This window comes from Microcaecilia unicolor, chromosome 1 (genome assembly GCF_901765095.1).
Source record: "Microcaecilia unicolor chromosome 1, aMicUni1.1, whole genome shotgun sequence".
NCBI classification, from domain to species: domain Eukaryota; kingdom Metazoa; phylum Chordata; class Amphibia; order Gymnophiona; family Siphonopidae; genus Microcaecilia; species Microcaecilia unicolor.
The window spans coordinates 212523082-212548314 of record NC_044031.1 but is presented as its reverse complement, the minus strand read 5'-3'; the positions used below and the strand labels follow the sequence as shown (position 1 = coordinate 212548314).

At 45.7% G+C, this 25233-nt stretch overlaps 1 protein-coding gene across 1 annotated transcript in view; it reads left to right on the top strand.

Annotated features, from left to right (window-relative positions):
• Positions 1-25233, top strand: part of NME8 (NME/NM23 family member 8) — a 405852-nt gene that overhangs the window by 17482 nt on the left and 363137 nt on the right. The window contains exons 2-3 of the mRNA XM_030207906.1: positions 15842-15881; positions 15976-16033. Of these exons, the coding sequence (XP_030063766.1) occupies positions 15849-15881; positions 15976-16033 (91 nt within the window). The 5' untranslated portion in view covers positions 15842-15848. The remainder of the gene's footprint in view (positions 1-15841; positions 15882-15975; positions 16034-25233) is intronic.

Here is a 25233-nt window from a genome sequence, read left to right as displayed (position 1 = left end):
GTGTAAGAAGGAAGAGGCTGTCCTACCCTGGTTAGGCCCCTAGAGGGTGCTGTTCCCCTAAAATGTCCAGGGAGAAGGGCTGGGTGAGTCACTAAAGGGAGCCAGGAAGGGGAGGTATAGCTGGAGGTCGCTAGGACCGGGGAGAGTCCTGGAGGTGGAAACAGGTGCAGCAGGTTATGGGCTGGGTCCTGTTTGGCCATTAACCACTTAAGACCCCACCTGAGTGGTGAGGGAGGGGGGAGAGCTAGCTGCTGGAGAAGAGGGCTGGTAACTGAAGCAGAGGGATCCCCATGAGAAGTACTGGCTGTGCCCTTTGGACTGGTGATAGAACTGTGTGTTCCCAAGAAGGAAGCTGGCTGGGGTAAGAAGGCCCTAGAGTATCAAGAATAAGAACTATGTGCTCAAGGAGGGACTGGGTGTCCAGGGACTGAGTAAAAGACTGTGTGTCTAAAACAGGGAAGAGGTACTGTGTGTCCCAGCTGAAAAGACTGTGTGTCTGGAGCAGTGAAGAGGGACTGTGTGTCCCAGAGGAGAAGACTGTGTGTCTGGAGCGGTGTGCTACAGGGAGGGACTGTGTGTCCAGGGACTGAGTTAGTACTGAGCCCAAATGCCTGTGTGAGAGGGCTCAGGGGGAAGAAATCTATGGATATTGAACTGTGCCAGAAGAAATGTTTAAAATGGAAGATTGCACTGAGTAAGAAGAAATGAAATGATTAAGCTGGAAGATCTGTTTAAGCTTGTGAAAGTGTTTTAAGCTAAAAGATTAAGCTGGAAGATCGGTTTAAGCTTGTGAAAGTGTTTTAAGCTAAAAGAAGTGTGCCCCAGAGGCTGGAATAAAGATGTGTATGAAAATAGCCTGATTGGTGAGACCTGACTATGTTTGCCTTGTGAGAAGCAGGTCACCCTGAGCAGAAAAGGGTAGAAGATTCATTTGCATAAAATCTGCATACTGAGAACCAGCTCACCCTGAGTGAAAGAGGGACCTGGGATCCTGAGGTGGGAGCTTCATCATCACAGTAGCCCTATCAATTCACAGCTGGTGGATGCAGACAGACAAGTTGTCTGCAGGAATGCCTCTGGTGACCCCGGAGTGGATTGTCGTCACGACGGATGCCTCTTTGTTGGGCTGGGGAGCCCACTGCTTGGGAAGGACAGCGCAGGGGCTCTGGTCTCCTGCAGAGGCAAAGTGGTCTATCAACTTCCTGGAACTCAGAGCCATTCGGTTGGCGCTTTTGGAGTTCATCCCGGTACTGGCGTTGAAGCCAGTACGGGTCCTGTCGGACAATGCCACGGCTGTGGCCTATGTCAACTGCCCCTCTAGCCAAGGAGGCCATGAATCTATGCCAGTGGGCGGAAGCGAACCTGGAACAGCTGTCAGCGGCCCACATTGCCGGAGTCATAAATGTCAAGGCGGACTTTCTCAGTCGCCATACCTTAGAGCCCGGAGAGTGGCAGCTATCTGCTCAGGCGTTCTTGGACATCACGAAGCGCTGGGGCCAGCCGAGCCTAGATCTGCTTGGGAAGGACAGCGCAGGGGCTCTGGTCTCCTGCAGAGGCAAAGTGGTCTATCAACCTCCTGGAACTCAGAGCCATTCGGTTGGTGCTTTTGGAGTTCATCCCGGTACTGGCGTTGAAGCCAGTACGGGTCCTGTCGGACAATGCCACGGCTGTGGCCTATGTCAACCGCCCCTCTAGCCAAGGAGGCCATGAATCTATGCCAGTGGGCGGAAGCGAACCTGGAACAGCTGTCAGCGGCCCACATTGCCGGAGTCATAAATGTCAAGGCGGACTTTCTCAGTCGCCATACCTTGGAGCCCGGAGAGTGGCAGCTATCTGCTCAGGCGTTCTTGGACATCACGAAGCGCTGGGGCCAGCCGAGCCTAGATCTGATGGCGTCATCGGCCAATTGCCAAGTGCCGCGCTTTTTCAGCAGAGGACGGGACCCTCGATCCCTGGGAGTAGATGCTCTTCTCCAACAGTGGCCGACACAAGAGCTTCTCTATGTGTTCCCGCCCTGGCCCATGTTGGGCAGGGTGCTAGACCGGGTGGCAAAGCATCCGGGCCGGATAATCCTGGTGGGTCCGGACTGGCCCAGACGTCCCTGGTATGCGGACTTGATCAGGCTCTCAGTCGACGATCCTCTGCGGCTGCCAGTGGAGCAGGGCCTGTTACATCAGGGTCCCGTGGTGATGGAGGATCCCTCCCCCTTTGGTCTTACGGCCTGGCTATTGAGCGGCAGCGTCTGAGAAAGAAGGGCTTCTCAGACAAGGTCATCGCCACTATGCTGAGAGCGAGGAAGCGCTCTACTTCTACTGCTTACGCCAGGGTTTGGCGTACCTTTGCAGCGTGGTGTGAAGCAGGCTCACTTTCTCCCTTCACTGCTCCAATTTCTTCAGTGTTGGCGTTCCTGCAAGAAGGTCTGGAGAAAGGCCTGTCGCTCAGTTCCCTTAAAGTCCAGGTAGCGGCTCTGGCTTGCTTCAGGGGGCCGCCTGAAGGGTGCTTCCCTGGCTTCGCAGCCAGATGTGGTGCGCTTTCTCAAGGGAGTTAATCACCTGCGCCCTCCTCTGCACTCAGTGGTGACTGGGTGGAATCTCAACCTGGTGCTAAGAGCCTTGCAGAAGCCGCCTTTTGAACCCTTGTCTAGGGCATCTCTGAAAGACGTGACGTTGAAAGCAGTCTTTTTGGTGGCTATCACTTCAGCCAGAAGAGTTTCCGAGCTCCAGGCACTCTCATGTCGAGAGCCTTTTCTGCAGTTCACTGAGGCAGGAGTGACTATTCGCACAGTGCTTTCCTTCCTGCCCAAGATTGTTTCTCGCTTCCATGTGAATCAGCAGCTCTGTCTCCCTTCCTTTCGTAGGGAGGACTACCCAGAGGAATACTCTGCTCTCAAATATCTGGATGTGAGACGAGTCATCATCAGATACTTGGAAGTGACCAATGATTTCCGGAAATCGGATCATGTGTTTGTCCTGTTTGCAGGTCATCGTAAGGGTCTGCAGGCTTCTAAGCCTACAGTGGCAAGATGGGTCAAGGAAGCCATTGCAGCGGCTTATGTGGCCGCGGGGAAGGTGCCGCCTATCCAGCTGAAGGCTCACTCCACTAGAGCTCAGGCAGCCTCGATGGCAGAGGCCGGGTCCGTCTCCTTGGCAGAGATATGCAAGGCGGCAACTTGGGCATCGGCCCATACATTCTCCAAGCATTACCACTTGACTGTGGCTGCTCGGGCGGAGGCCCGGTTTGGAGCTTCAGTGTTGCGGTCATGGATTTCAATGTCCCGCCCTGGGTGAGTACTGCTTCGGTACATCCCACCAGTCTATGGATTGATCAGCATGATGATATGGAAGGTAAAATTATGTATCATACCTGATAATTTTCTTTCCATTAATCATAGCTGATCAATCCATAGCCCCTCCCAGATATCTGTATTGTTTATATTCTGGTTACATTTAAGGTTCAAGTTTAGTCTTCAGTTCCTGTTCAGGAGGACTTCGTGTTCAAGTTTTTCAATGGATTCTTCAAGAGTTGAGACGAATTTGTGTTACAGTGAGCTGCTGCATTCCTCTCCCCTCCGTTTTACGGGGCTGGATTGAGACATAAATTCTGCCGGCGCTCCCTCCTGCTTCGTGCGGCAGTAGGGCAGCTTTGTACCCCTCCCGCTTCGGCGGTGTTAGGGTCAGTCAGCTCCTCCCGCGGTTGCGGTTGCAGGATAAGCCAGATCCCCCCGCATCGGCGGGTGTGGTGTCCCTCCCCCACTCCGCGGGGATGAGCTGGACGGATTCCCCTCCCCCACTTGTGTGGGGATGAGCTGGGTTAATTCCCCTCCCCCGTTTCGGCGGTGGTGAGCTGGGCAGAGTGTCCCTTTGTGGGTGTAATTCTCTAAGTGCTGAGTCCTGCGGATGGAGCTTGGATATCGACATACTGAGGAGTTTCCGGCAGCACATGACCACATATAGGGAGGCAAAAGGATTGCTCTCTATCTCCACCTGCTGGTAGATGGACACAACCCACCAGTCTATGGATTGATCAGCTATGATTAATGGAAAGAAAATTATCAGGTATGATACATAATTTTACCTTTTTTTTCCAAAATGTGGTACCTCTGCAAGATTTGTAATGACTTCTGTTATGGAGCTTAACCAAAAACCATGGATACCAATTCATTTATGTTAATAAAAGATCCCCCACCCCCCTCTTTACTAAACCTTAGCTCGAGGTATCTGCAACAGGGCCCATTTTATTTATTTATTTATTTTTTTTTTAAATTTTTTAGAAGTCTTTATTGAACATTGTTAATTCTGAACATAGCACACCTAACACATTCTCAATACAAAATTACACATAGCAATGTGCCAAGTACATAACAAAGAATACACAATAGAGTTTGCAATGCATAATCAAATACAAAATATACTTCAACTTTTTAATTTTTATTTATGAGTAACACCCCATTCCTTGTCATCAAGCAGATGAAGCCATTACGTATGGGTTGTGTCCATCAACCAGCAGGGGAAGATAGAGAGCACTCAATTTTTCACAGTGCCTCACGGCCAGCTAGCTCCACTGCCTCTTCAGTATTCTCTATCTTCCCAAGCAGGGTGGCTGCAGCTTCTTCGAGCTCCATCAAAAATCTGCCTGGGGGTGGTTCCTGGCTTGCCAGTTGTTAGCCGGGGTGTTAGAGGCTATAGCAGCTTCACTTTGAAGGCACATAGGTCAGCCCTTTCCCTGCCTTACCCATGCCCCTGTGGATGTGGACATATTAGCTTGCTTTTCCCTGTCCTTTCCCACTCAGTGGATGCAGGCACATTGGTTCGCCTTTCCCTGCCTTTCCCACTTATCTGAGCCTCCGGAGTGATTTTATTTACCTCTTTTGCCTCTGCTTTCCTCACAGCGTTAAAAAAAAAATAATTAAAGTCGCGTTGCGCATTAGCGCAGCGATCTTGGAAAAGAGGTTTTTTTCTTGAGATTCTTCTGCAGGACCTGAGCTGTGATACTCGATCTAGTGAGGTTAAGAGTGTTTTCTGACTCCTCCGGGGTGGGCCCGTGATCGGAACGTTTTTGACGCGAACTGCCATTTTTGAATTTTACCGCCGTTTTCGGCGATGGCTGCGGAGACTGTAAAGCGCTGTTCTAAATGTGGCAAGTGCAAATAAGTAGCGGGGCTCTGTAATTCGTGCTGTACAGATGGTAGAGCCGGCCCGAGCATGGCGAGCGGCGATCTTTCGCGCTCTGAGCTGGCAGCGGACGCCATTTTGGATTTTCCACATGGCGCGGCCTCCGTTGCGACGGAGAGCCCTGAATCCGGGGGGAGGGGTCCTTTGAGTGAGACTAATAATAGAGCTGTGGGCAGGATCCGGGCTGTCAGGGAGTGGTTTTCTCCCCTGATTTTGTTTTAATGCTGCATAGGGCATGCATGCTTAAAAGAGCTTTTCCACAGGGATCTTCGGACCGTCTGCCTGCCCCCTTGGTGGATCCTGGCCTTTTGGAGTTGGCTTTGCCTGTTTCTTATCCTTCTGATAAATGCAGAAGGGCTAATTCCCCTTCTGAGTGTGGCGCACCCCCCTTTTTCCCCCCGTGGTCGGGCTATGAGGATTCTGAGGGGTCTGGCAGAACTTCTTGGGCTGAGGAGCCAGAGTCGGGTGCAGAATTGCCACAGGAGCTTGATGATTCGTCTGCGGTGAGGATTTTCCACCGTGAGGAGCTGCCAGCGCTTATTTCAGATGCCTTACAAGCCCTCTCAATTGAAGATCCTGGGAGTGGCACAGCCTCCTCTGGTAATCCAAGGATGGCTAGTACCAGAAAGCCTGCTCGAGCCTTTCCTTTGCATGACTCCATCCAAGAGCTTATTTTGGTTTAATGGGCTGACCCCGAGGGACCTTTGAAGGTTGCCAGGGCTATGGGGCAATTATACCCTCTGAGTGAGGAACTTTTGGCTCGCTTTGCAATGCCTAAAGTGGATGCCCTGGTCACGGCTGTGACAGAGAACTACCCTCCCTGTTGAAGGAGGTGTTGCCCTGAAGGATATTCAAGACCGCAGGCTTGATTCAGCTCTGAAGCGGTCCTTTGATTTGGCAGGTCTCACTGTTCGGGTGTCTGCATGCAGTTGTTATGCTGCTAGAGCCTGCCTGGCTTGGTTACAGCAGGCAGTGGAACAGCCCGGTGATGGAGCGGAGACCTTATCTGAAGTGGCTCTGCGGATGGAGTCGGCCTTGTCCTTTTTGGCTGACATCCTTTATGATATGGTCAGAGCTTCGGCTAAACAAATGGCTGTAGCAGTGGCGGCTCGTCGCACTCTTTGGCTACGACATTGGGCGGCGGACATGGCCTCTAAGCAAAGGTTGGTGAAGTTGCCCTTTCAAGGTCTTCTCCTGTTTGGTGAGGAGCTGGAAAACATTGTTAAAGGCCTGGGGGATTTCAAACCTCAGCGCTTGCCCGAAGATAGGCCGAAGCCTTCCTCTAAGGGTCAGGCGGTCCGCTCCTCTTACAGACCTCGCTTCTGTGAAGCTAGAAGGTACCGCCCGGGGTGTGCTGGGTTCACTTCTCATGCCCGCTTTCAGCAGAGAAACTCCTTTCGCTTGGACAAACGTTCAGCAGCTGCCAGTTCAAGGCCTGGAGTTCAGGGGCGTCCCTCTCAATGATGGTGCGCCGGCCCCCTCCTCGTTTCCTGTCATCGGAGGAAGACTTTCCCTCTTTTTCGAGGAGTGGGCCAAAATCTCCGCAGATCAGTGGGTGTTGGACCTGATCAGAGACGGATACTGAATAGAATTCGATGCCCGGTGAGAGATGTGTTTGTGAAGTCCCGATGCGGTTCTGCCGCCAAACGGGCGGCGGTAGAGGAGACTTTGCACAGTCTGTGCCAGATAGGGGCTGTGACCCCGGTGCCTCCCGCCGAACAAGGTCTAGGCCGCTACTCCATTTACTTTGTGGTGCCTCGAAAAGGCGGGTCTTTTCGCCCGATCCTGGACTTAAAAGAGCTAAACAAGTCCTTAAGAGTGCGGCATTTTCACATGGAAACCCTGCGCTCTGTCATTGCGGCGGTACAGCCAGGAGAGTTTCTCACGTCTCTGGACCTGAAAGAAGCTTACTTGCACATACCAATTTGGCTCCCGCACCAGAAGTTTCTGCGGTTTGCGGTGTTGGGAAAACATTTCCAGTTTGGGGCCTTGCCTTTTGGCCTCGCCACAGCTCCCTGAACCTTTTCCAAGGTAATGGTGGTAGTAGCTGCCTTTCTCAGGCGAGAGGGTATCCGGGTTCACCTGTACCTAGACGACTGGCTCATCAGAGCAGACTCAGAAAAAGAGAGTCATCTAACTACAGCCAGAGTGGTTTCAGTCCTTCAATCTCTGGGCTGGGTCGTCAATATGGCCAAAAGTTACCTGACCCCCTCGCAATCTCTAGAATATTTGGGGGCCAGGTTCAACACAGCCTCGGGCTATGTGTTTCTTCCCGAGCAAAGGCGGTGCAAGCTTCAGAATCAGGTCCGTTTGCTCCTGAGCATGCCCCGCCCGCGAGCTTGGGACATTGTCCAACTGTTGGGATCGATGACGGCCACCTTGGAAGTGGTGCCATGGGCGAGAGCGCACCTGAGACCTCTACAGTATTCTCTACTTCAGCGATGGTCTTCGGTATTTCAGGATTATCAGTGCAGACTTTCTTGGCTCCCTGCGGCCCGCCTTAGTATGGAGTGGTGGCTCTCGGACAGCATGTTGCAGTGGGGAATGCCGCTGGGGCTCCCCGATTGGTGCCTAGTGGTGACAGATGGCAGCCTGAAGGGCTGGGGCGCACATTGCCAGGGGAAGCATGCCCAGGGTCTGTGGACGCCCGACGAGTCGGAGTGGTCTATCAACCGCCTGCAGTTGAAAGCGGTGTTTCTGGCTCTTCTGGCCTTTCAAGTGACCCTGGAAGGATTGGCTGTCCGAGTGATGTCGGACAACACGACAGCAGTGGCCTACCTAAATAGACAAGGCGGCACTCAGTGCAGAGCTCTAGCCACGCAGGCCGAACAAATTTGCCACTGGGCCGAGCTGCATCTACAGTCCCTGTCAGCAGCTCACATTGCAGGTCAGAGCAAACGTGCAAGCCGACTATCTAATGTTTTAATTTCCCCCTCTTGGACCTCTTTCTGACTCCAGATCACACGGGGGACTAAAGATACCTATTTCACATAACAGGCTCTGTCTGATTTCTCCCACCTTCATTGTCACCCAATCACAAGGAGGTCTGCTCTGGGTTTGCATTAGGGGCTGTAATCTAAATCTAATTCCCATAACTACTGCTTTCTGTCTTCCTGGATCTAGGTATACTCTGGGCCATTTATGTTCCCAGATAATGCTTATTAAAAATCTGTCTAAGTTTCTCCAGAAACTTAGTGTATGTGATCTGCCTTGTAAGCTAAATGTAAGGTAAAGAGAAGATAGAATAAAGACAGAGATAGGTTTAAATAGATAGATACATTTTATTTCTTACCCAAAGACAAGTCTTCAAGTTGGTACAAGTACAGGCATCAGACTTTAATCAGGTACATTCAGCAGATAGATTCTGGGTACAACCGGACAGAGCCCTGCCGTCTGAGAGAAGCGTTGGGGCGGATACCAAAACTATGGCAGATTGTCCCCTCTTTTATACACAAAGTCTCCATAGAAGTCAATGGTGGGAAACCTAGCTCTCAATTTCTGAGATGATACGTTCCCACGCGGGCTTATCAGTATGTTTTGGGAACAAGTTCTTTTTTTCACATCTCATTTCTGAGACACCTGTTCCCTGTTGCAATAGTTTTCACATACTTTTCACACCATCTTAAGAACTCTGTATAACCTTTGTAGCCTTCTATACAAAACTAATAGACTCCATTTTGTTCATCTGATTTAAAGTGACAGTTGTACCAGTTTGTGTCAGAACTCATGGTTCAGACCTGCTTTTTACAGATATTTGGCCTAGTCAGTACTTTAGTTATTTTAGGCTTCATAGCCTTGGCCCTCACTATTCCAGTGGTAGATCCAAAGCTAGGCCATATATTAACATTCCCCTCTTCACCCTATCCCATAGGGTGACACCAGGGTTAACATACCGTGGTACCATCCATTCCAGAAGGTATTCTATGAGGCCATAAAATTATCTGAGTCTTAAGGTCAACTGGCACAATGTGGTTCGTTTTCGGTGTGAAATTATCATCTTGGCAGTACTTCTATTATGCCAATCCTACTAAAACTTATAGTTACTACAACAATATTTTTCTTCAACCTTTTAATATGCAGGTTCTATTTTATTCTTATCTATGTGATTGTAAATACATTGCTATAAATCAAAAATCTTTGGTTATATACTGATTGTATCTTAATTATTCATTTGCATACATTTGCACAATTTATCACTTATAAAGCTTTATATAGTTATATTATTTCCCTATGTGCTATTATCTAATTATACAGTTGTAGACATCTCTCCACTGTTTCTAATAGTTGCATAGGGATTGGTCCTTCTCAGAGGGAGATAGTCCAATTTGTTAGCTCCTGTGATGTTGGGAAGGAGATTCTCATACAGGGCATATTGTCCTGCTATTGTTTTTTTCATTATTGCGGTTTCAATTAAGCGTTCTACTAAACCTCTAGCACAAGGGATTATGCAACATCCTACTAAAACAAAAATTGCTACCACTATGAGTATAGTCGTGGCTGCTGAAATGATAAATGTCTTCCATGTACCAAAAGCTCTGTCCATCCAACCTGTCCAGGATGTATCGACACCAGAGTTTTCTGCCAATTCTTGTGACAGTGAGGTTAAGCCTTCCAAAGCTCTGGTAATTGATCCATCCGGAGCGGTATTGTTGGGGATAAAGGTGCAACACTGGGTACCTATCTTGTGGCACACCCCTCCATCGGCTGCTAGAAGTTGGTCAAGAACTAATCTATTTTCCAACGTCATCCGGCTAGTGGCATCTAATTGTGTTGCAATGCCTCGAACTGCATCCCTAGTGTAATTCACAAACCTCTGCTGGTTGTAATATATATAGTTGATCCAGTCAAGATTCTTATTGATAGTCGCCCACCAAAAGAAAACTGATTCAAATCCTGCAGCTATTTGGTTTCTGGCTTTAAACTCATCGGGAACCCCTCTTGGAACTCCAATAGCATCTATATAGACCCGATCATCAAAAGAGCCAGGCATTGCATTTCTCTTCACTCGTGAGGAAGAGCTGCTGTGAGGGGGAAGCAAGGATGCTATAATAATTGGAATGACCAATTTGACTAGGGCACATCTGCCTGTCCAATTGTTAGGAAGTGTATGGAGGATAGTACGAGTTCCACAGTACCACCATATGTCTGCTCTAGCTTGTGAGAACCGAGTTAGGTTCATGTTATGCAGAGTCCCCTTTCCTAAGGTTGTGTTACAATTGGTTAAGTTACCTAAAAACCGTGTCTTTTTAACCCCATGGCGCTCCAGACATGTATGATATGTGGTAGCAGGATGTGGAACCCTGAATGCAGGTGGAACCCTCATCCGTGGGGGTAAGTAGGGGTGGTGCTCGTCAAGATGTTGACAAGACTGATTTATGTCTTCTTTAACCTGCAATAACTGTAACATACACCAAAATCCATCTGGATCATTGTGGAGATCTAAAGGGAAGGGAACTACTGTTGGTTCTGCTCTGGCATGGGAACAAAAATAGCAATTAGAGACGTTCAAACTCTTTGTAGTATAATGTGCCCATTCAAGCCATAAGTTTGTCTCTCCAAATCCTGTTTCCAGTGCCACCAAATCTTTAGCATTATTAATTGGTACAATCTGGTAAGGAATTTTTATTTCTGGGATCTTTGTTGGTACCAAGGGATTGGTCGCTGTAGGTTGGGCTGGGGGAACAATTTTGAATTTTCCAATAGGGTCTCTACCTGTGGCATCTATTCCTATGGAATAGGTTCTGTATGTAACAATCGTTACTCCTCTGAAAGTGATAGCCACTTGATTACATTTGGTCATATGGCAAAGGCCAGTGACTCGCAATTTCATGATGGAAATACTCTTTTTGAGATCTGGGCTCTCACTACCGGAGTAGGGAACCCATGAACCTGTGTACCACCATACCTGAGCCCAACTTCCGCAATTGGGGAAGGGACACAGGTATACTTCATAAGCAGACAAATATTGCTGCACAGGTTGTTCCCCACACATTGTGTATGCACACACATCAAGGGTGATTGTGGTTGTGTCCTTAGTAGTGGGTAATGTTATTTCATAAGTGGGTGTAAATTGGGGTAGAGAATTTGCTAGGTACTGTGTTCCAGGTAGCATGGGTGTGGTGAGCACACATAACAGGAGGGCTAAGCACTTCATGTTGGTAGGTGATATCCCTAGTGTTTTAGCGAGAGATGTATGAGTATGGGGGGTAAATTCTAATAGCCCCTCTTTCAGTAGGATCTGGGATTTCGAAAAGACCATATATTTCCAAGGGTTCCAATCCAACCTCTCTGATGAACAGGATAGGAATCTCAGCAGTGCCCAATACGGTGTATGTAATTACCCAAAAATCTACGACGTCACCAGTCTGTGGTCTTATTAGGAGGTCGTCTGTTTGTTCAAGGTGTAAGCCGAAGGTGCCTCCAAACAGTACCTGAGTGTGTATAACCGTACGGCTAGGACCTAATGTCCAACTGTCAAACAAAGGCTCACACAGTATGTGGTATCGGGTGAAGGGGTCCCAATTGGGATCGTCTTCTGGAGCAGGGTCCCAATGAGGATGAAGTAATTCTCTTAGATATTCTGGGGGTTCGGGGATCAAGTGTGCACTTAAATTTAAAGGCGACGGTGGGGGAGAATCTGGTGGAGAAGGCGGGGTGTCTGGAAAAATCTGGGACATATATGGATGGTCAGTTAGGCGTGTTGAGCTGTCTATGAGGACGAGTGACTGGGACGGTGATGTGTGGCGTAACTACAGTAGTATTCGTGGGAGGAGGAGTGTCAGTAGTATGAACCAAAGAATAAGGAGGAGGGGTGGGTCGTAAATCAAACAAGGTAATATTATCCTCAAAAGTACTTGTACGATTGGGGACAATATAGACCGAGCTACTAATAGGAGTGGGAACACTTGTAAAATACAAAACAGGAGGATCAGTGAGGCAAGGAGTAGTTGCAGTGGTTTCTGAAGGATAGCGTTTCCGGCAGGCAAGGTAACGTTGCCAGTGGGAAAGGCGGTAAATGTGATCCAAAGATCAAAAAGGTAACTGTCAGCAGTATAGGTAAACAAGACAGTGAGAAACAAAACCAAACCCATACACAGTAGAATCATGCACAAGAGTCCATCAGCAAACAGTCTGGGCGATGGGAAGCAGAAGAAAAGGGTGTACTGATGTAACACCGTAGCTGAAGAGTGTCAATTTTCACAGTTGTAGTACAGCGAAATTAGCTGGCTTGATTCGGAAAGTACAAATGTAGAATGTCGAGCAGCTCACAGGCGTTACTGTGCAAAATGGTTACTGTTGAAAACACAATGGACTGTTGGTGTACCGGATTCAACTGTCCTGCTAAGTTGCGGATTTGGAGAAGATCTTCTGCCAGATTACGGATCCTGATGAGACGGATGCGAAGATCCACGTAGGGAAGTGGAAGAGCAGGAACTGTGGGAGGTGGAGGTGAGGATGGCAACTCACGTACGGGTTCGGATATGGGTGGTTGTTCAGAGGGTGAGTCTGGAGAATCTGTGAAGGTTTGGAGGACTATATCAGCCAGATCAAGGAGTTGCGATGCAGGAGATTGGATAATGTGGTTGAGTCTTTGGTCAAGTTGATCCAAAAGTGTTGGGTGCGGGGTCGGTGGTCTCGGGCTCAGTGGCGGAGGTGATCGGGTTCGTGGTGAGACTGGTCTCTCCAGTGGCTGCTGTGCTGGAAACAGTGGCGATGGAGATGGGGTTCGTGGGAACATCAATGGAAACATCCAGGAGACCTGATGGGATATTCGGATAAGCTCGTATATCTTTCAGGTGGACCCAAGATGTGTGGTCCTCCAGCTTTGCTGCTGTGGCTGACAAGGCTTCTATCTTGAAGGGCCCAACATAGATGGGATCTCGCCAGGTCTTGTGCGTATAATAACGCCGGTGCACTAGATCACCCACTTTGTTAAGCCATATATTAACACTAAGCAGGCATCAGATCGATCCAGTGGAGTGGGAACTAGCAGACGATGTATTCCTGCAGATATGTGCCAAATGGGGCAAGCCAGTGATGGATCTTATGGCGACCAGTTCCAATGCCAAAGTCCCGTGCTTCTTCAGCAGACGGAGGGATCCTTGCTCTGCCGGGTTGGATGCCTTGGTTCAACCCTGGCCCCTGGGCTTGTTGTATGTCTTCCCTCCGTGGCCCTTGATAGGGCAAGTGCTCCTGCGGATTTGGCTGCATCCAGGAGAAGTGGTGCTCATCGCCCCCGATTGGCCCAGGAGGCCTTGGTATGCGGACCTCCGACAGATGCTGTTGGAGGCTCCCTTTCCGTTACCTCTGGTTCCGCACCTGTTGTCACAGGGTCCGGTGGCCATGGAGGACGCCTGCCGCTTTGGTCTTATGGCATGGCGATTGAGAGGGCGCAATTGAGAGATAAAGGCTACTCAAATAAGGTAATTTCCACTCTCCTGCAGGCCCATAAGCGCTCCACTTCCGTGGTTTATTCCAGGATTTGGTGCCAGTTTGAAGTCTGGTGTGTTTCAAGAGCGCTTTCTCCATTGCGGGCTCCTGTCTCGCCGATTCTGGACATTTTGCAGGATGGTGTACACAAAGGCTTGGCCTATAATTCCCTGCGGGTGCAAGTGGCAGCATTGGCTTCCCTGCGTGGAAAGGTTGAAGGCGTGTCCTTAGCTGCTCATCCAGATATGGCACGGTTTCTTAGAGGGGTGCTTCGGCTCCGTCCTCCCGTGCGGGCACCTTGTCCAACTTGGAACCTGGGGTTAGTATTGAAGGCTCTTCAGGGGGCTCCCTTTGAACCGCTTCGGCGTGCTCCAGAGAAAGATTTGACACTGAAGGTCGTCTTTTTAGTGGCCATTACCTTGGCGAGACGGGTGTCAGAGCTCCAGGCGCTGTCCTGTAGAGACCCTTTTCTGCAATTCTCAGAGTCAGGAGTCACGGTTCGGACCGTGCCTTCCTTCATGCCTAAGGTGGTTTCAGCGTTTCACCTAAACCAGCCTGTTTTTCTTCCCTCCTTTGTTGAGGAGGAGTTTCCAGATTCATTTGGGTAGTTGCACCTTTTGGATATGTGCAGGACTCTGTTGCAGTATCTGCGAATTACAAATTCTTTCAGGACCTCTGATCATCTTTTTGTGCTGTTTGCAGGTCCTTGCAGAGGGTCTTCTGCGTCTAAAGCCACTATTGCCCATTGGCTCAAAGAAGCTATCTTTTCAGCATATCTGCTGTCTGGCCAGTCTCCGCCTGAAGCCTTTAAGGCACATTCCACAAGAGCGATTTCCTCTTCCTGGGCGGAAACTGGAGCACTATCTGTTCATGAGATTTGCAGTGCGGTAACATGGGCTTCTAAGCTCTCTTTCGCCCGACATTACAGGCTGGATGTGGCTGCCAGGAGGGATGCGCGTTTTGGAGCACAGGTGCTAGCGCGTGGTGTGGCTTGTTCCCACCCTATTTAGGGATTGCTTTGTTACATCCTATACATAATGGCTTCATCTGCTTGATGACAAGGAAGGGAAAATTAGGTTCTTACCATGATAATTTTCTTTCCTTTAGTCATAGCAGATGAAGCCATGAGCCCTCCCTGTATGATTGTCTGTATTGCAGTGATTCTGATTTCAGGTGGTGTTCTTGTTTCCTGAAGTTATATTCCTTCCTTGGGGAGTCGGAAAACAGTCTTCAGGATTCTTGTTACAGTTATAGGAGGATGAGTTCATTCCCTTCAGTTCATGTTTTGGGAGGATGAGTTTATTCCCTCCAGGAGGATGCAAGTATTCCCTCCGTTTATACAAAGTGGAGGACGAGTTTATTCCTTCCAGGAGGATGAGTTCATTCCCTCCTTTTTTGAGTTCATGCCCTTGTTAAGGGGCCTTCGTTCGCTGTGAGGAAAGTTCATGTTATTCCCATTGCGGTTTGCCATACTGCTTTGGAAGCTTCAAATACTGAAGAGGCAGTGGAGCTGGCTGGCCATGAGGCACTGTGAAAAATTGAGTGCTCTCTATCTTTCCCTGCTGGTTGATGGACACAACCCATACGTAATGGCTTCATCTGCTATGACTAAAGGAAAGAAAATTATCATGGTAAGAACCTAATTTTCCCATCTATTCTGAACTTGCTGTTGCGAGTCCCAGTTGACCTATGATGGCCATGCGAGAACAATATGGCTGGTTTGTTCTTGGAGAATGCTAAGATATTTACCTGTAGCAGGTATTCTCTGAGGACAGCAGGCCATTCATTCTCACATACCCTCCCACCTCACCTTGGAGTTTTCAATGCTTTTGTACTGTATTGGTCACTTGAACATGTGAAGTGGGGACTATTGTGTACTCTTAGTCTATTAAAGTGCTCCTCACCAGGAGACAAAGATGATGTCATCCACATGTGAGAATGAATAGCCTGAGAATACTTGCTACAGTTAAGTATCTTTGCTTTGCCATCAGAGCATTAACAATGATGCTATACTATCATTTTGGGGATTTTAATGATTTCGAGTTTAATTCAACCAATAGTCATGTTTCTTTTTGGTCAACCTGTAGTCCCTTAAAATATTTTAAAATATTTTTTCCTTCAGTTCACATGCACTATAGTATTGATAGTCTCCATGTAAATTAGTTTTAGTTCTGTTTTTATATAGAGATACAGAAAAATGAGATTCAATATATCATTTTTGCTTTTTATCCCTGTGACAGAAACGTTATGGCAAGCAAGAAGAAGGAGATTCAGTTACAGGTATGTTTAAATCTTGAATATTGTAAGATTGATGTTTAGAGAGAATGTTATATACATGTTCTGGGTATCTAAGTTTTATATTCTTAATTTGTAGACAGTAATAAGCAATCAAGAAGAATGGAATGAAATGTTGAAATCAAACGGATTGACAGGTAGCATTATTTTATAACTAGCCGTTGAGCCCATAAAAATGGGCTGGTATTGGAGTTTTCCTTCCCCCCCCCCCCGCTCCCCCCCCTCGGAGTCGCCGCCACCGCTGCCACCCCTCCACCCGGCCCGGGCCCTCTCTTCGCTTCTGAACTTACACATCCATTTGCCGAACACAGCAAGGCACATCAGCTGAGCTGCCGTGGGCCCTTCCTTATCTGCCTGTGGCCCCGCCCTCCTGTGACGTAACGTCAGCAAGGGCGGGACACAGGCAGAGAAGGAAGGGGCAGCTCAGCTGATGTGCGTTGCTGCGTTCGGCGAATGGATGTGTAAGTTCAGAAGGGAAGAAAGGGCCCGGGCCGGGTGGAGGGGTGGCGGCGGCGGCGACTCCGAGTGGGGGGGGGCGGTAGGGGTAGCAACATCGGCGGCGCAGTTTCCCTCTCTGTCCCGCCCCTCCCGTCATCACGTATTGATGCGGGGGCGGGACAGACAGGGAAGTCTCTACTGCGCATTTGCGAGTGAGTACGGTCACTCGCCGTTTATATGTTTGATTGGTATTTCATAGAAAATGTCATATATGTATATATAGTGTGTTTGGTTTGCTAGAATTGTTTGTATACCATAAGACCACCTGGGATTGATTATTGTGGGTGTTAATACTTTGCATAGAAGGGAATGTCAGCATGGATTAATAAAACCCATAGCTCAATTGCTTATAAATGGGAAATAGAGAGATTGATCTCCAGAGAGACAGTAGGCAAGGTTGTTCCTTCTCACAATTTGGCCATTAAGATTAGAGGATTAGAGAATTGGAGGAACTAGAGGGCATTAAGGTTGGAGAAGTAGAATATCACATTATATTGTTTGCAAATGATATTCTCTTATTTGTACAGAAGGCAAGCAAAAACATGGGGTAGATAATATAAATAAACTAGTAAAAAAAGCCCCGTTTCTGATGCAAATGAAACGGGGGCTAGCAAGGTTTTCTTCAGAGTGTGCATGTGGGAGTGTGTGTGTCCCTGCACTCTGCCTTCTCTCCCTTCCCCTGTGCTGTCTGTCCCCTCCCCCTCCCCCCCTCCGAGTCGAGTCCTTCAGTGTTAAGTTTCCTGCTGTGCTGTGTTTGTGTTACAGAGAGAGTGAGGGCGTTTGCCCTCTCTCTCCTCCCCCCTCTGAGTCCTTCACTGTTACAGAGAGAGCGATTTCATGCTGTACTGTGTTTTCCTTCACTGTTTGTGTTACAGAGAGAGCGAGGGCGGGGCAGACACTCATGGGGAAACCGGATATCTCTGCCACTTCACACTTCTGGCTGGAGGCTTCATTTAGAACGTTGGTGGTGCCTTTTATATATAGAGATGTGGAAGTTTTTCTGGGTAAAGCTAAATTCCTTATTCTCAAGCTAGATGAGTCCAGACCAGTGGGTTGTGTTCCCTAACCAGCAGATGGAGGCAGAGAATACTGACTTTCAGTTATGACATTACCACTATAAGGATTGGTACAGTCCTGGAACTCGCCAGTATTCTCTGGCTCTAGTAGATGGTTGCAGCCTGGATTTGTGCATCAGTAGTCTATATGATCAGTCTCCCTGAGGCTTTTGTCATGGCCCATGTTCCTTGCTGAGCTGGTACTGGTGGAGGAGCTCTTAGGGGTCAGTCTATGGACCTTTTTCTGATTGAATTTAGGAGAGACATAGCCCATTAGCCAGGTCTAGTTTGTGGGTCTCTGTTGGTGGGCTTCTGGTTCAGGCAGGTTGGACCCACGGGATCTCTGCTGAGGGAGGGCAGTTAGTTGAGGGGGGGAGGGTTGCCTTAGGGGATTCCCTGTGTGTCTGGCTGTCTTGATTTTACTTTGATTCCCCTTTCTTTGTTCATATTCCCTTTGTCATCTTCTTTCCTGCTGCTAGGGGCTCCTGTGCCTTCTGATTTAAAATAGAGTGAAAAAAAGCATCAGAGGCAGGAGCAAGCTTGCCAGTAGGACATTTGGGCAGGCAGGCATCAACCTTATGTGGCTATGCTTCGGGATGTTTTAAACCCTTTTGGAGGGTCCATAAACCCAGGGATGGGGGAGACCCCTTGGCAGCTGGAAGGAACAGTTCCCAATGAGAGCCAGCAGGCTCATTCTGAGGGGTAGCAGGTAGGAAGTCATCTCAGTCTGTTCTCAGAATGAATATGCTAGTCTAGATGTTTTGATTTTATGTAATCAAAAAGACAATCTTGAGCTTCTGGTATCTGACGGTATATAAAATGGTGGTGCTGCCCCCAGAATTTACTAAGGGGAATGTCCCTGGAGTTCCCTACCTGAGTAGTGATCTGAGTGCTAGTCGTCTTGGCTGGGAAGTGCATTGTCAGGGCCAGATGGAACAGGGAACCTAGTCATGTCAGGAGGTCTTCTGGTCCATCAACAAGTTTGCCCATAGATGTTGTGTCTATCATTCCTAGCACTTTGGCGTTAGTCTCTAGGTTATATTCCTTTTGGTCGATATGAATTTTGTTGCTTAGTAGTGGTTTGTAAGGGCAGGTTATCACCATGAAATTTTTTTCTCTGTTGAGTTTCAGTTTGAAAGTCGTGGCCTACATTTTCATCAGGTCAAGCGCCTGCTTAATTTCTCTTAGTGCAGTCATGATGGCATCAGCAAGGGGAATCCAAAAAACAAGAGGACTCCAGTGTGGAAACAAAGCAGATCAGTGCTAGATACAAAGAAATCTTTATTGTAGTATTTCAATCTAATAGAATGCCCAAAGCAGGTCGTGTCTTGCCTGAAGGGCTGCTTCAGGTGCTACAAAATAATAAATAATAATTAAAAAAAAATTACAAATATGAAAACATAAAAAATTAAAAAAACATGAAAACCATGACAGGTAAAAAATGATATACATAATATATATATGCGTATTGAACATTAATAATAACAAATATCACTTAAAACAAATATATAAAATATATAATTTAACCTATTTGTTAAAGCACAAATTAGTGAAATATCATAATAAACACATATAATAAAATATAGTAGAAATAGAACATATACCTATGCTGTGATCTTCATATATAATGAAGATCACAGCATAGGTATATGTTCTACTCTTCATCATTGAAACCTGGATCCATGACCAAAAGGACCCCATAATCCTAGACCTGTGCCCTCCAGGATACAAAATCACACACTGGACCAGAAAGGAAAAGAGAGGCGGAGGCATAGCACTAATCTATCGATCCCACTTTACCACCGAAACCACTGCCGAGTCCATGACACCTCAACTTGAAATTGCCTTAATCAGAATCCACAACAAAACCCTACGCAATCATTTGAATTGTGTCTTATTTTACAGACCCTCCAGGTAATTGGAACAAAGGCCAGACGAACTTCATTTCAAACACATGTGTAACCAACTCCAATGTACTAGTATTAGGAGACATCAACCTTCACTTAGAAGACCCAAACTCCATCAACGCACGAGAATGTAAGGAATTCCTCCACCTATGGGATCTCAAATGGCCACAAATGCAAGTAACCCACGTCAAAGGGCACACACTTGATCTTATCTCACACAAACTTTCAACAGACCAGAAACTAATAACAGATATTAAATGGACAGAAACACCCTGGACTGATCACTACAAATTAAATTTATCCCTACACTGGCGGAAGAAGGGATTGCACCAAATACAAGAACACACATCCTACAGCACAAGAGGTGAAGTAGACACGAAAACATTCTGGCAACAGATATACAACAATGAATGACCAGCACAAACAGACTCCATATATTACCTCGTGGAATGGGATAAAAGATGCAAATGCAACCTAGATGAAATAACACCCTTACGAACAAGAACTTCATGCAAGCATAACTTGATACCATGGTTCAATGATGAACTTAAAAAGCTAAAAACACACTTGAACGAGCATGGAGAAAAACAAAAGACGAACACACACTCAACACATGGAAACAATCACAAAGAAAATACAAATACGCAGTAAGACAGACCAAAAGAACATAGTATAAAACTAAAATAGGGACAGATTACAAAGACACAAAGAAATTATACCAACTCGTGAACAAACTCCTAGGCACCAACTTGGTCACTACATCGAATACAGCCATCCCATCTGCAGACAAACTTGCTAAGTATTTCAATGAAAAAATTGCAAACCTATGCAACACGCTACCTCAGGACAACACTGACATTGAAATCTTTCTTAATGAGTTGGACCCAACCACTGGAGAATACCCAGCTGACCAAACATGGTTAAAATTCGCCCTCCTTACCATTGATGCAGTTGCACAGGCGATCAGCAGGTTCTCCAACACTCACTGTAAACCAGATACCTGTCCCAACTACCTCATGAAATCCGCCCCTGACCGCTTCATATCAGACCTCACATCCCACCTAAACTACATGCTTCAGCAAGGTCTCTTCCCTAAGGAAAATGGCAAATAAATAAATAAATATCCTACTCACTCTGATACCAAAAGACACCAAGAAAAAAACAAATGAAATCACTAACTACCGTCCAGTAGCATCCATTCCGTTGTCAGACTGATGGAAAGCATGGTAGCCAAACAACTTACAGATTATATATAAACAAATTCTCAATATTACATGAATCACAGTCAGGTTTTCACCCCCTCCACAGCACAGAAACAGTACTACTCACTCTCCTAGCCAAATTCAAGCAGGAAATAGCAATAGGCAAAAACATGCTCCTCCTCCAATTTGACATGTCTAGTGCATTCGACATGGTAAACCATAATATATTAATAAGATTACTAGAAAGGTTCGGGATTGGTGGAAACATACTTAGCTGGATCAAGGGTTTCCTAACCACAAGAACATATCAAGTAAAATCAAACTCAAACATATCATCACCGTGGAAAGCAGACTGCAGAGTACAACAAGGATCACTGCTATCACCGATCCTCTTCAACCTAATGATGACCCCACTAGCCAAGTCCTTATCCAACCAAGGCCTTAACCCTTTCATCTATTCAGACAATGTCACAATATTCATTCCTTACAAATCTAAACTGACAGAAATCACCAACGAAATCAAGATCAGCTTGAACATCATGGACACTTGGGCAAATGCATTTCAACTAAAACTAAACGAGGAAAAAACACAGTCTCATCCTCTCATCCCTACACAGCGCTGATAACCCCACAATTATCAACACCCCAGATTACACCCTCCCTATCTCAGACAGCCTGAAAATCCTCGGCGTTACAATGGATCACAACTTAACACTAGAGAGCCAAGTGACATCCACAGCAAAGAAAATGTTCCACTCAATGTGGAAACAAACGCGTGAAACAATTCTTCCCGAGGGGAACATTTCGCAACCTGATACAATCAATGGTACTAAGCCATGTAGACTACTGCAATGGAATTTATTCAGGATGCAAAGAACAAACCTTAAAGAAACTTCAGACCGCTCAAAACACGGCAGCTAGGCTTATCTTCGGAAAAACGTGATTTGAAAGTGCAAAACCCCTTCGCGAAAAACTACACTGGCTCCCAATCAAAGAACACATTGCATTCAAAATCTGCACTCTGGTTCACAAAATTATCTACGTGAAGCTCTGGGATACATGACAGACTTGATCAACCTACTAACTAGAAACGCATCCGAATCAACACGAACGTACCTAAATCTGCACTACCCAAGCTGCAAAGGACTCAAATACAAATCAACTTACGCGTCCAGTTTTTCCTACATAAACACACAACTGTGGAACGCATTACCAAAGGCCTTGAAAACTACGAACGACCACCTAAACTTCCAGAAAACTAAAAACTAACCTGTTTAAAAAGGCATATCCTACCGATCCAACATAAATGCCTGATCTCTGCAACACAACAAAACTAAACAATGTAATGGGCATAACACAACTCTTCCGTTGTACGATTCCCTAGTGTGGCTGTGCCACATGAACTTTATCTTACCACAACATCACTTTATTTACACCGGAGTCTGTAACACCTCTCCGGTGCTATGTAAGCCACATTGAGCCTACAAATAGGTGGGAAAATGTGGGATATAAATGTAACAAATAAATATAATATAGTAGAAATAGAAGTGAATTAACTAACTATAGACCAGTAGCATCCATTCCCTTAATAACCAAAATAACAAAAGGGATGGTAACCAAACAACTCACAGACTATCTAAATAAGTTCTCAATACTACACGACTCCCAGTCAGGATTTCGTTCTAATCACAGTACTGAAACAGTACTAGTTAACGCTCATGACTAAATTTAGACAAACAATTGCAACCGGCAAGAATATATTACTTCTACAATTCGACATGTCAAACGCCTTCGACGTGGTTGATCATGGAATCCTACTTCACATCCTTGAATACTTCGGTATCGGAGGCATCATTCTTAATTGGTTTAAAGGATTCCTAACCACATGCTCATATCAAGTGACATCAAATTCAATTACATCAGCCACATGGACACCTGAATGTGGAATTCCTCAGGGATCTCCCTTCTCACCGACTATATTCAACCTAACGATGACAACCTTGGCCAAACTACTATCAAAACAAAACCTCAACCCATACGTATACGCTGATGATGTAACGATCTACATCCTATTCAAACAAGACCTAAAAGAAATTTCCAATGACATCAACCAAAGTCTACATATCGTGCACTCCTGGGCAGATGCTTTTCAGTTAAAACTCAATGCAGAAAAAACCCAATGCCTAATACTCACCTCTCAACACAACACGAGCAAATTTACCACCATCAGCACACCAAAACTAAATCTACCAATTTCGGAAACCCTGAAAATTCTTGGAGTTACCATTGATCTGCACCTAACACTTCAGAATCACGCGAAAAACACAACTAAAAAAATGTTCCACTCAATGTGGAAATTAAAAAGAGTAAGACCATTTTTACCAAGGACTGTCTTCCGTAATGTGGTACAATCATTAGTACTCAGTCATCTAGATTACTGCAACTCACTCTACGCTGGCTGCAAAGAGCAAATACTCACAAAAACCCCCCAAAAAACTCCAAACAGCCCAGAAAATGGCAGCCAGACTCATATTTGGAAAATCAAAATACAAAAGTGCAAAATCCCTACGAGAGAAGCTACACTGGCTCCCACTCAAAGAACGCATCACGTTCAAAGTATGTACCCTAGTACATAAAATCATCCATAGCGATGCCCCAGCCTACATGTCAGACCTGATAGATCTACCACATAGGAATGCTAATAAATCATCTTGCACATTTCTTAATCTTCATTTCCCCAACTGTAAAGGTCTAAAATACAAATTAATGCACGCATCAACCTTTTCCTATATGAGTACGCAATTCTGGAACGCATTGCCACACAACCTAAAAGCGACCTATGAACTGACCAACTTCCGTAAACTACTAAAGACCCATCTCTTCGACAGGATATACCACAAAGATCAAAACATGTGAAACTCCCACATATATCCAGAAATGTTAATAATGCCTTCTGTTATATTACAATCATGTATTCCATTACCATGCAACCCAAAATCCTTCTGTAACACCAAATGCCTATTCTCTTCTTATTTCCACTATCCATGATGTATTGTAAACCACATTGAGCCTGCAAAGAGGTGGGAAAATGTGGGATACAAATGCAATAAATATACATACATACATACATACCTATGCCGTGATCTTCATCACTAAAAAAGCTAAATGGTGTATTTGCTAATTTCCACCATACAAAGCTAAAAAATAAATAGAAAACAGGGCTGCTAAACAACCACATATATAATAATAAAAAATACATATCAAAGCGTAAGTTGAAAATAGACAAGTTACTCACTTGAGGGCCAAATGAGTGTAGCATGAGGGCAGCTAAAAAAAAAAAAAACCAGCACAATTTCTACTCAAAAGTCAAAGGCTGTGAACCAAAAAGACGATATTCATCAGTTAGAGCATACATTTTCAATAGTCTTACCATTAATCTAAAGAAGGTGGCAACCTAGGTATGATAAGAACACTTAGTAAGAAAGAAAAATAACTGCATCATAGCCAGCGCTCTCACTAGAAAGTGGTAATGTATGCATGAAAAAAACACTTGGGGGCCCTTTTACTAAGCCGCGTAAGCATCCACTCATGCTCAACTTGCACCAAAATGGAGTTACTGTCCGACCACCACGTGGCTTTTGTGGTAATTTCATTTTTGGTGCACTTCCAAAAAATATTTTTTATTTTTGGACGCATGCAACAGATGTGCGTAGGTCATTACCGCCCGGTTACTGCTTGAGTCTTTACCGCTAGTCAGTGGTTGGTAGTAAGGTCTCAGACCCAAAATGGACGTTCAATAATTTTCATTTTGCCACATGTCCATTTTTGGCAAAAATAAAAAAAGGCATTTTTTTTACAGGTGTGTTGAAAAATAGATTGACGCACACCCAAAACCCGTGTCCATAGTACCGCAAACCATTTTTCAGTGCTTCTTTGTAAAAGGACCCTTAATGGCCTGTTTACTAAGCCACACTATAGGTGCGCTAACTTTTTAATGCTCGCTAAAAATTAGCACTCACTAACGATCGACAAACTTTATATTTCTAGCAGTGCTGAGTCAAATAACACACCAAAGTGGTATATAGAATGAAAAAAAAAATACAAAAATGATCGCTAACGGTTTGGTGTGTTATTTGACTGAGCGCTTTACTGGCACACTTCATCGATATTATTAACTGAATTAGTACACTTCATTGTTGCTGATATTTGAGATGTGCGCTATTATAAATAATAGTTTTTAGTGACGTCTGACGTCAGCCACAGAGATCTTGTTTTTTCCTTTTCAAATATATTTTATTCTATCACCTTTATAGATACCACATACTTCTAGAAATTTTGTTTTTTTTATATAACTCGAGTCAGTACAGTGTTTTTATGGGCTCTTACCTTGGCAGTATCTAATTTGCATATTTTATTACTGGCAGCGCTTTCATTTTGCAAATATTTCTTTAATATTTATTTTTTGAGTTTTTATATTTTAGGGATTAGAGTCTGCAAGCATTTGTTTATTTAGTTTTTTAATTTTTTGGTTTTTAGTATTTCTTTCCGTATATTTTAGCACAAGCTTTAAAGTTGAACTTTGACTCTTCTATAGGTATATGAGACCTGGCTTCATTCAGCAGTTTTTTCCAATGATACTGAAGTGTGTGTTAACACGCTGCCCATCTTCTAGAGA